Source organism: Vollenhovia emeryi, unplaced genomic scaffold (assembly GCF_000949405.1).
Source record: "Vollenhovia emeryi isolate VEMERY1.0 unplaced genomic scaffold, V.emery_V1.0 DF939160.1, whole genome shotgun sequence".
Classification (NCBI taxonomy): Eukaryota; Metazoa; Arthropoda; class Insecta; order Hymenoptera; family Formicidae; genus Vollenhovia; species Vollenhovia emeryi.
In genome coordinates, this window is record NW_011967206.1 from 1711983 (window position 1) to 1723743 (window position 11761).

Below are 11761 nucleotides of genomic sequence, written 5' to 3' on the forward strand. Positions count from 1 at the left end.
CAATCTGTTACCTACTTCTTAAATCGTTAATTGTCATTTGCGCGCTTATCGTTAGTTTGCATTTATATTAAGATCGTAATAATAATATACAGATGTCCGTACGTTCTCGCATTAATCGTGTATGTATACATATACATATCCTCTTGATTAAAACTGCCGTCTTGCATGTAAATACAGTATCGTGTAATTTAATTGATTTGTATGTTGTACCGCGGGTTTTCAATTTCTTCAACGTTCGCGAGAAAACTCGGCTGTAAGGAAGACGTTGATCGACTTTTCGTGTACGTACTCTTCGGCGTCGATCCATGCCTTGAAAAAAATCAACGAATAGTGTAACATGAGATTTCAAACAAATATGTATATATATAGTGTATGTGTGTTGTGTAGACGAGCGATTACATTCGTCCTCTTCTACTCTGGTAGAAGCTCAATCGCTATAAGATTTTATTATACAATATGTATATACTTATATGTATATAGATATATGACACCGATGTAATAAACTATACCTCGAAATCCTTAGCGTGGTATAATACAATAGATATGCTCCTTTTAGCTGCATTTTTAATTGCACGAATGTATAGCTTTTCTTCTCCCTAAATCGCGAACGCATACGTCTTAGACCCGGTTTCACCAAACGTCGCTAAACTTTCATCTTAGTTTAATTCATGTTTGTCTCTTTCTAAAGTAACAGTTGGAAAGAGACAAAGAACGAAAAGGATGTATGTTACTTAAGTTAAAATAGAGGGAAAAAGCTGAAATTTACAGAAGTTGTGCATTTATATACCATGAAAACCTGTGATAAATTTTGGATCAATTGACTGATTCGTTTTCAAGTTATTAATTTCTTAAAATTTTATGTGCGTTCCAGACAACACGCTGTCCAAAATAGAAATATAGGGTACCTTTTATAAGACGTCTTATGATGTTACGTGTACAAGATGTCTTAATGATATCTGTAAAATGTCTTATATTCCGATTTTAAACAACATATTGTTTGGAGATTGACAGGTTATGAAACATTTTTCTGTCTATATGCAGATTATATATGTCAGATTTTTGTTTTTAGCAGTTGGATTCATGGCAAATTCCCAGCCAAAAGTTTTTAACCGCTATTAAGAATATTTATAAATACGCTGTCAATAATTATAAAAAGAGGTTGAAGTTATTTAAATCAGTAAAATTAACATCTTTGTTATAATATTCAATAATAGCCAGCCGTTAAAGTATTCATACAACCGATATATATTGAATTTTTAAGATTACTGTATTTTTTGCTGGGAAGGTATACGTAATACATCCTTTCAAAGTTAAACAACGTTGGTGAAACCGGGCCTTACTTAAAGTACCAATAAAAATAAAGAAGGCTTTCAGCTAAAGAGAACAGATCTAACGTGCCACAGTCACTATGGACTTCGGAGACATAATTTAGAAAGTAGCAAAGAAAAAAAAAGAGTAAAGAAAAAGAGAAATATATTAGTATTCGGTTTTGCACACATCAGTCACAGCTCGGACTCGCGGTTCTCTTCCTTCTTTGTTTATACAAAGCAAACTCACTTCGCGGCTCGCTCGCGTGTATCGTAAAATTTTACTCATCACACATTAGTCTTATCACAATTTTCCTTACGTCTCATTGTACAATCCTTACGAACTTTTTCTTGACGCACATCCCGTGTTTGCCACAAAAAGCGACATTGTGTATAATGCGTTTGGGATTTTTAAAAAATGTTGACTAAAATGGATCCTGAAAGGATGACAACGCATCAAAAAAATTTTCTGTCGCCACCTAAAAGATCGAATGTTCATTCTTGAATAACGTGACGGAACGCGAACGACATCGGCCATGTTCTTCCTCCTGCGCGAGTCTTTAAAATTAATTAAAATAAATAAGAGTAACGACAGAATGTGCGGTGTAAAAAATTATCTACACTTATATCGCCGTAGCTGCATCTTCGCCAGTTTGAAATTTACGATCGATTTCAGAGTGAGGAAAGTGCAGAAAGATCTCCTCCGCTTCATTGCTTATCATAAATATTTATGTACTATTAATTATGTATTTATAATTTATAATCCGAAACTTAATTTGGAGCACCCAGTGACTGAGTAAGGATACGGCACGCCCGAGTGTTCCGCAGGCATCATCTCGACATTCCATACGATTGCAATTTTGTTAAAATTCGCATGCTTTTCCCATTCTACCACGACATGTATCTTATTTAAAAACGCCCTCGTTGGAAGAATACAAGTAAAAATAATCGACGAAATTTGCAATCGCATACAAATCTGAGGTGATACCTCGAACACTTTAACACGGCTCATTTACGGCTGAGTCGCCGTAAATAAATAAAAATTGTGAATTTTCCTAGAAAGAAACACGTTGTTTCTGCGAGCTTGGATTCTTTTTTTACGCCATTAATATGGCCGCCTTTGAAGAGACCTTTTTACAATAACTTATAATTATTTATTGAGTTAGACCAGCTATGCAAAATGTGATTTTCTAAAACGGTCTGCTACGTAGATCCAGCGAACAGTGCTGTTATTCCCGTGTCAGTGGAATTTTTCGAGATCTCATCCACGCGCACCGGATGAGGCTTACCGGATACTTCTATTCGCGGTAAATTGTCTATTTTGACCTCCTTGCGGAACAATTGTCCTACGCTTCTGCCGATAAGCTGTAAAAGATGCATCAAAACCCGATCATTATTAGATTGTTCACAACAGCTGGAAGAGACAATAGAATCGCGATAAATTTTGTTTCTTTTCGAGGCCACTCCCTTTAGAAACTTTTAACAAGACTTCAATTGCAGATTTTAAGTTGAAGAATTGGTTTTAAAAGATATATATATATTTTTTTTTTTAATATTGCAATCATACGTACCTGATTAGTAATTTTCTTGAAGAGATCCTTCTTGCCCTTTTCGACTTTGTTGCCTTTCGTGCTGACCACCAACATTTTCTCATCGAAGCGCTGCAGGTCAGCAGGATTGACTCCCGGGATTTGCTGCATCACGTCGATGATGTTCGGAAACTTAGGTCTGAGGCATTCGTAGACTTGTGCGCCCAGAGTGACGAGGGAGCCCTGGTTGGCCTCGTGCTGACCGTGCAGTTGCAAACCCTGAAGAACGGCGACCATGACGTGCGCCGCCATAGTCGGAGTGAGACTGCCGTCAGCTGCCAGTGCTCGGACCACAGGCCCAGTCAGCATCGTAGCCTTGAGACTCGCATTCGAATCGTTCCATGCGAGCGCCCTAGAAATACAGAGCATTTATCAATCGAGAAGAAATGTTTAAAAAATTAAGATTAAAAAAAAACAAGAATTAATAAATTCTCTCTCGCTTTCACTAAAATCCACAATGGCACTTTTTTATTCGTGCAATTACAGAGGAAAGTCCTCTATTATGAGATAGGCTTCTAATATAAGATAACGGGGGTTTCTGTTAAATTAATAGGCATCGTCAGTTGATTCTGCCATGAATGTATTGCCCTTGGAGCGAAATCTGTTTAGTGAAAAATTCATTTTTAGCTTGTGTAATTGTTGCAAAAAAGAGATTTGGGATTGAATTTGGGTATTAAAAATCTGCTATCTCATAATAGATTTTCCCCTTGTTATTATTTCTTACCCTAATACGCATAGGACGACGCTGTGACAAGTAGATGGATGACGCAAAACGGTAGCCCCAAGCTCACTGACGACCTCGGCGACGATGCTGTTTCCCCGCGAGAGAGGCGGATCCACCGCCATTCCTCCGCTGTCCTGTTCCATGGTATCCGGGGGAGCGGCGTCGCACGCGGCTCCGCCGACCAGAGCCACTTTTAACACATCCACGAAGTCCCTGGTCAGATTCCTGTTGAGCATGTCGTCGATGACTTCCTGCGTATCTGTGTTCTCCTCATCCAGGCTGCCGGACTCGTAGAGACGCGCTATGTACTGCCACTTTGCGCTTAATCTTTGGTACACTGAAAAAAAAGATCACGCGGAATATATGATCGTTTCGTAATTTCATTTCGTTTGACGTGGTGAAAAGCGCAAGAAAAAAAAAAGGAGGGAAATGAATGGTCCTGAGCACTCACTGTGTACGGACACTTGAGCCAACACAGGTACTAATACGCTCTCGTAAAAAGCCGGCGGGCACGAGTATATAAACGGCTTCATGAACACGCGTATAATCGGTCGTAGTCTATAATCTGGGATCACCTGGAAGAAACAGAAGCATCTTTTGAGTTTTATTTAATTATATTATACGTATATTATATACATCACACGATTTTGTGCGCGAGTCTTTAATTTAGAGATGAAATAAAATAACATTAGATTACCTCAATGTTCGAGAAGACCGAGTTCAACAAGGCTAGTGCAAGTCCAGGCAGCTGGTAAAACTCGCGGCCGATCATGTGACAGCCGCTGCCTAACATATGATAGCACTGATCATGAATCGTACTCAGGAATGATTGCATTCGAACCAGAGAAGTGCCCAAAGCCTGGTCCGTTTCACTATTATTGTCGTTGGTTACATTCACGCCCAGAAGATTCGCTTTCTCCGATTCCAAAAGTCCATAAGCATTTTTGTAGCCCTGGAATAGAAACATATGTGATAATCTGTTTAACAAGGACGTGGCACCTGCTATTCGACGCAACTCTGTTATTTCCCTTACAGAAGTGTAACAACTGGAATGGAAAAAAGCACTGAACAATTACGAGAGTTCAGCAATTGAGTTATTATAAATTACTGATGTACAGTAACTTTCTAGCAATTATTTCGCTTACATTTCTATAAGGGTTTACTCGCAATGATTAGCGATTGCATGGTACTCGCTACTCGCTCGTCGAGATAGACGAAATTTTGTGTGCGCTCGCACTCATCTTTTTAGATATCAAATATCTATTGTTGTAAACATATTTATTTACTAGAGGTCTTCGGGGAAGTGTGGCCGCTCTACATCTATACGATGGTCTACTAAACCGTTAAGCAAGATACCAAGCATCGCTCTGGAGTTGCGCTACTAGTACACAGAGGAAAGTCCCCTATTATGAGATAAGATTCTAAATGTGAGATAGTAGGTTTCAACGTCCAAATTCAATCGCAAATCTTTTTTCCCAACAATTACATGATTTAACAATCAATTTTCCACTAAACAGACTTTATTAATTTAGTAAAAACTCCGCTACCTCATAACAGGGGACCTTCCTCTATATTCTTACTTTCTTCAGTAACGTGCTTGAATTCATATTGTCGCCAGTGATAAAATCCAACCAAAATGTAAAACTTATAGTCGACCAAACTGACTTTTATCTTTCCTTTCAGTTTGACTTATAAATTTGCTGGTACAAACTGTCTTCGACACCTATTATCTGTATTACTTGATAAGGAGTTGGAATTAAATCGAAATGTTGCAAATGAACCATCTACATTTTGCCAGTTTGGTCGACTATAAGTTTTGGTGTTATTCAGTAAAATAAAGTAAGTGAGAAAGATTTCGAGTGTGGGCCAAATAGCTCAGTTAAAAGAGCATTCGCCTGGCAAGCGGAAGGTCCCAGGTTCGAATCGTGGTCCTCGCCTGTTATTTTTCTCGCCGAAAAATTAACAAGTGGCGTGTCTTGCCTCCCCGAAGATGCACCCCTATTTACCATTTTGAAAGCTTAATTTACCCAATGTCCTTGCATTGAATCTCCGCACACTCGAGTAACGTTAAATGTCACCTCAGATAGAGTGGCGAGGGCGACAGGACTGAAGAGAGCGTTCATCGTTCGCAGCAGCGTAAAAAGCGTGGGCAGAACGGAGATCACGTGAGGTGTCGCTGGGTTGCGATACACCGGATTGCCGCTCTCGCTCAGCGCGGCCACGAAGCCGCCCCTGGCCGCGCGGTCCGGGTCCTCCGGGATCGAGCACCGCTTGACCACGCTCAGCACAGTGCAGATGCACATCATGAGATCGCTGCGATTACGTCTGGCTGGATCCTCCAATGTGTTCTCCACCGGCGGTTGGTCCAGCCCCACGAATCGCATAAGCTCCAACGGTCCCCCAAACCATTCCCTGCCGAGCGCGATGAACCTGCTGGACGTATCGCCGATCACCTCCGTGACGAATCGAGTCTGCCTCTCGTAGTCGCAGAAGTGATTCGAGATGAGGAGCAGCGCCTCGTACAGCATGACACTCTCCATTCGAGACAACGGGCTTGGCTCCCGGGTCAGACTGCGCACCATCGTGTGAATCTGCTCGAACACCGGCAGCAACAACAGCGGATACTTGAGGCTGATCTTCACCATAAGACTGGCCGCATGTCGCCGCACATTTTTGGCCGCGCGCGATCGGTTGCATTCATTCTCACCGGGCACCTCGAATACCAACGCGGCGAAGATCTTCTCGAGGACGCGCGGTAGAATAGCGACGCCCGGCATGGCCATCGAGCCGGTCGACATCGACAGGAACACGAAGAGAGCGCTTATACAGGACAACAGAGCGGACAAGATCAAAGGGTCTTGCGGTGAATAATCTAGACAGAGCTGCAACAGCTGTAAGCCGGTCTGCACGTTCGGCCGCTCGTTGATCAGCAAGATCCTGGACACGACCGAGTCCAATGCCTGCGCGAGGGCCTCCCATTCGAGGTACTCTCGGTCGTTCTGGTCGCTCTTGTATTGCAGATTCATCATGCCCTTGGTGATCTTCGCGGTCAGCCACTGTTGCACGTAAGTGAACGTCACTAGAGGCGCCACCATAGTGGCGTGCCTGAATCCTTCCAACAGGTCCATTCTGAAGCGGTGCAGAAAGACGTTGAACTCCTCCTCCGAGTCGTAATCGACGAGGCAGTACGTGGTCATGCCGTTGCTCTGTCTGCCATGCGGATACGTGACGCGGATCAATTTGGGCGCGGTATGCTCCACGTACTTGGGCACGTACGTGAGCAGCAGCGAGTCCGTCTTGATCTGCTCGTGCTTGAATATCATCACCCAAATCGCGTTCGCTAAATGCGTGAGCGTGAGGCTCGGATACATGGTGAACGTGAGCACGGTGTCCAGGAAGAGATTGAAATGCGTTGGCCGCACGCTGGAGGCGTCGTCCTTTCCCCACACGGCGCAGAGCTGCGTCGCCATGCCAGTCAGTACCTGAAACAACAATCGGCGTGAATGACGAGCGAGCTCCCGCGACGAAACTACGAGTACGCAAATTCATTCGCTGATAGAGATTATCGTGGCAAGTACTTGTGTGAGCTTCTTCAGAAATAAGTAGTGGTTTTCGTGGAAATTCGTAGGTCCAGCGAGAGGCGGCGGGGCAGTGGCCGCGTTATTAATGTATCTCAAAGCCTCCTCCGAAAACAGGATCATCAGCTGCTTTCGATCGTCGGCCTTGCCCTTGCGATTTACAATCTGAAGCAGACACTCGGCGGCGGCACACTGAAATATAGGATTTCCCAGCAGGAGGCACAGTATCTGCAACAGTCTCCCCTCCTCGGCCATCACGTGATTTATAGAAACCCACTCGACGAATCCGGTTAACGTAGACAGCACCACCTGTTGTGACAGCAATAAATATTTCAGGTTCGTTGCGAACGAGCCGTGTCGCCTACGCGCGTGTCCTCGTCTTTTCAGACGCGAGGAACTTACTTCAACGACTTTACTGTGCACCGCAGCCTGGCTCTGTCCTAAGGCACTCTTCTCCTGAAACTCTGAAAAGTGTTGCTCCATGAGACTCAGGAAGAAGCTGAAGATCTCGGCCATGTTTGTAGTCAGCGCCTGATATATGTCCTTCCTCCTCTGGTTAGACTCGAGCGTCTGCAGAAGCGCCACGTCCTCCACCAGTCTTAGGAATACCATCAGGACCAGCTCGGTCTGGCTCGCGCCGCGCGTGCACGCCTGACTGAGCTCGGCCAGCAGCGTCGGCCACTGCTGCGGCCACTCGCGCTTTATCATCTCGACGACGACGCGCGACAGGGCGTCCTTGATGTGCGCCTCCTCCTGCAGCAGCGGCTCGGTGCCCTCTTGCAGCAGCTTCATCGCGTTCTCCTTGATGAAGATCTTCTCCGACTGCGAGATCTGCGTCCACCGATACTTGACGCAGTGCTCCATCAGCTGTAGACCGAAGTGGCGCACCACCGAGCTTCGCTCGGGCGACTTCTGCGCCAGGTAGAGGCCGCATTGCGCGCACAACGGCGAGGTCTCCTTGAACCGCTCGCAGGCGTTGTACATCTCCAGACGTTGCGGCTGGGAGATGCCGGGTGACATCATCATCTCGACCACGCGGGCCAGTTCTGCCGATATCTGGGCGACATCGCCCACCCCGAACTCCATTCCTGCTTGCACTGAAAATGCAAGCCATTTCAAGGGATAAGTAACGTTTAAAGGGCCTTCATAATACAATAAGAAAGAACACAGAAATGACATCGAAAAAGGACGAAAGCTGCCGCTCCGCGGTCGGAGCGAAACACCGTGTATTGCATGATCGCGAGTTCAATTGGTCGAAACCAGGAATTTTACATAGCGAGCGCCTCGGGGAGAAAAAGAGAGATTGCCGAAATGTTTTTATCGGGAAGACCGATAACACGTTAAATTTGCAAACAGACGCCGAAAACTTAAATGTAATATATGACTGTGCAATCCAAACTGTACAGTTCGCAATATCACCTTGTATCGTTCCCAAGAACATTACTAACGAATTAGTTGGAGTTAGTTGGAGCCCAGCACAGCGCACATATGCGTACATTTTACAATTCGACTCTGTCTTAATCGATGACGATGACTGACCTTAGGTGCTCGACTCCTAGCCGTTTTACTTATCAACTTACGTTATTTCAAATGGAAAAACAACAGGCCAATAATCATACGGGCAATGGAAGGTGAATGTCCATATGTACTTAAATATTCGGCGTATATTTTAAGCGACCGTTTCGGTGTCGCAGCACCTTCGTCGGTGCAACTTAGTAAATTGCACTAATATGACTTAAATAAAACTTAATCTAATACAGTTACAATAGAGTAACCAAGGTCAGCGGGTAAGATGATTACCAATTGGCGAGCAATTGAACCAAAGGTACAGCTACGTTATTTCATTTCAGCGCCACGTGAAAAGCACCCCAAGAAATAGGGTCGAAACGTCGTGTAATAAACAAACGAAGTAACTAGCCGGTTGGGTCGTCCGTAAGTTTCAACAACACAATAGCTTAGTATCGGATAAAGAGGAGAAGTTGAGCGAAATGAGGGGCGGAGGGAATGAAAATTTACCGTCCCGTCTCTAGCGATCGACAACATATGTGCGTCGCTCAACGCGAGAGGGAACGTTCCCGGCGCGGGCTCTTCCTCGGGAACGATCGGCGATCGACGACCCCGGCATCGTCGCGAGCCAGCGGGTTGACTTTAACGATTCACGACCCAGACTCGCTTCGTTGACCCGAGCTGTCCTCCTCCTCCGATTATCTACGTGCAACATTTGGCGCAATCTCGCCCGGGATGATGCAAGACACCGCGGACGCGGTGTCAATAAGCCGGTATAAATAATGAAAGCGAGGTTCCCTCGCGCGCGCACCCGCGCGAGGGTGCGGACGGGGCCGACGACGGCGGCGGCGGCGGCGTCGCGCTCCCCGGGAAGGAGACTCGCGGGCGGGCGCGCCGCGCGCGCCGAGCATGCCTCGACACCGCCGCCCGCCCGCTCGCTCGCTCCGCTCGGGCACTCACCTGGGCGACGCGAAACTGCGGTACGAGATGGGAGCCTGGCGGGGCCGCGTGGATGCTCTCCGGCGTCGCGCCGCGCGGCTCAATTCATACCCGGCCCGGCGCCGTCCTGCGGGGGGAGAGCGGGCGCGAGGGAACGCAGAGTCGAGGCGACGATCGCGCGTGCCACGCTCGCCACAGCAGGCTCTCCGCTCCGCGCGCACTCGCTTTTCCGGGGACGTGTGTGAGCGGCGGCGGCACACGCTCAGCGCGCTAGTGGCCGGACGACGGTATATCGCACGTACGCGCGATCACGTGCTGCCCTCTCGGCGCCGTGTGGCCGCGCCGCGCCAACCCCTAAACCTAACCTAATCTAGCTGGACACCGGGCGTGTGTGCGTGCACGCGCTCTTTTTCCCGTCCCCGACACGCGGTGAGCGAGCGACGCCGCGCGCGCGATCTATTTCGCCTCCGATCGTTCCCCCCCCCACCCCCCCGGCGTACTTACGCGCGCTTCTGCGACTGTCCCTCTCCTACCCCGTGCCGTTGACGATCGAGCGGCGGGGTCGCGCGGAACTAACCTGTCTCCGTCTCGTAGGTTATGCCGGTTCTGTGCCGCCGCGCGCACGCACACGCACGGCACCGCGGACGGAGAGGATGGACGAGGCAGTCACCACGCCGCCTACATTCAAACGGAGTTTCTGCGAGCGGATCTACTGCGTGGAGCTCTCGCCGTACGAGTGGTCGCAGCACCTCGTCTGCGTCGCCCTCGCCAACACGATCGTCGTCGGCACCGTCAGATTTCAGGTTCGCGCGAGGAGAGCCCCGGGGCGGGCGCAGCGAGTTCCTCGGTGTCGCTCTTGGGGGGGAAAATTTCGCTACAGGTCGCGTGGACAATTCGCGAGGCGCGCGATGGGGCTTTGACAGAGTTAACTCGCGCTTTGGTATCGCGCCACAGCTTGTACCAAAGACACGGGTCTGTATTTTGAATCCGCTTTTGCTTCGACGAGAGAAGATTAATCCTGTCGGAACCGCCTCGCCGGGCCCCAGATTCTAGCGAAATTTTTCAACGTGCGGGCGTGAGGAAAATTGGCATTGAAACGGAATTAACTTGTACTTTAAAACCGCAGGATGAGGACGACGCAGTGGAAGACGTGGCGTACAATCCGGTCAGGACGTTTAACCACGACGCCAGGCCCCACACGATCGCCTGGAGTCCAGAGACCTCCCTGAGCATCGTCCCCAAGATCCTGACGTTCTGCGTCGCCGGGTCGGATTTCAAGATAAGATTGTACAACAGCAATCTGAACGACGTTGACAAGTACGAGGTAGGTGGACAAGAGTACGCCGAGTCTTGCAAAATGTTTGACGCCGTGTTTTAAAGATTTTAGACGACCACAAGGATTACATAAACGCCATCTCCTACGAACTGGAGGGTGAGCTGCTAGCGTCGGTCTCCGACGATCATACGTGCAAGCTGTGGGCGGTCAAGGAGAGCCAAAAGTGCGTGTCCACATTTTACTTGACGTCACCTGGTATGAGCGTGTGCTGGCACGGCGAGGAGTCCGGCAAGCTGCTAGTAGCGGAGAAGAACGGCTTGATACGCATGTACAACGTCAGGAGCCAACAAGCGATCATGTCCCTCGACTCCGGGGCCGTTCCGCTGACCGCGGCCGACTGGGGGCCCAATCCCCTGAAAGTCGTGTCGATGGCCGCGGGAGAATTGCTGCTCTGGGACGTCTCCAGACCGAGGTGGCAGGAAATTTAACTCTAAATCCTCCTACGTCGTCCCTTCATTCGATTTACTCTGTTTATTCTCAATTCTAGCCGTCCCCTTGACGAGCGAATGCTTCACACGGAAGGCGGTCTGACGGTAAGAGTGTCACACGCGAATGAAAACCTGGTATCGAGCATCGGATGGCCGGACAACTTGCTGAAGGTCGTCAATTTGAGATCGAAAGTAGTGGTACTGTGTGGAAAGGTGAAATTAATCGGCGGTATGACGTGGCACTATAAGTTGCCCTACGTTTGTGCTGCAAGTGATAGAGAGCTATGTTTCTGGAGAATAAATATAAATTAGGATACACCGAGCACAATCATGTGGGGAAATTCCCCTATTTTT

At 47.7% G+C, this 11761-nt stretch overlaps 2 protein-coding genes across 4 annotated transcripts; one reads left to right on the plus strand and one right to left on the minus strand.

Annotated features, from left to right (window-relative positions):
• Window positions 1-99: 99 nt before the first annotated feature.
• On the minus strand, window positions 100-9930 carry LOC105564753 (exportin-5). 2 transcript variants are annotated; one of them, XM_012017393.1, is made up of 9 exons: window positions 9665-9930; window positions 7601-8295; window positions 7199-7507; window positions 5648-7102; window positions 4318-4572; window positions 4072-4195; window positions 3621-3957; window positions 2879-3248; window positions 100-2672 (listed from the first exon to the last, which is right to left on the minus strand). In XM_012017393.1, exons 2-9 carry the CDS (start codon window positions 8282-8284, stop codon window positions 2511-2513), a joined length of 3696 nt encoding a protein of 1231 aa, XP_011872783.1. In that variant the 5' UTR covers window positions 8285-8295; window positions 9665-9930; the 3' UTR covers window positions 100-2510. The 2 variants fall into 2 exon arrangements, with proteins under 2 accessions (XP_011872783.1, XP_011872782.1); XM_012017392.1 differs by lacking the exon at window positions 9665-9930 and having other exon boundaries at window positions 5699-7102; window positions 7601-9556.
• A 122-nt stretch (window positions 9931-10052) lies between these two features.
• Window positions 10053-11727, plus strand: LOC105564756 (nucleoporin Nup37). Of its 2 annotated transcripts, XM_012017398.1 has the most exons (5): window positions 10053-10072; window positions 10238-10446; window positions 10770-10967; window positions 11024-11391; window positions 11467-11727. In XM_012017398.1, the coding sequence occupies exons 2-5, from the start codon at window positions 10297-10299 to the stop codon at window positions 11717-11719; spliced, it is 969 nt and encodes a 322-aa protein (XP_011872788.1). In that variant the 5' UTR covers window positions 10053-10072; window positions 10238-10296; the 3' UTR covers window positions 11720-11727. The 2 variants fall into 2 exon arrangements, with proteins under 2 accessions (XP_011872788.1, XP_011872787.1); XM_012017397.1 differs by lacking the exon at window positions 10053-10072 and having other exon boundaries at window positions 10179-10446.
• The last annotated feature ends 34 nt before the right edge of the window (window positions 11728-11761 follow it).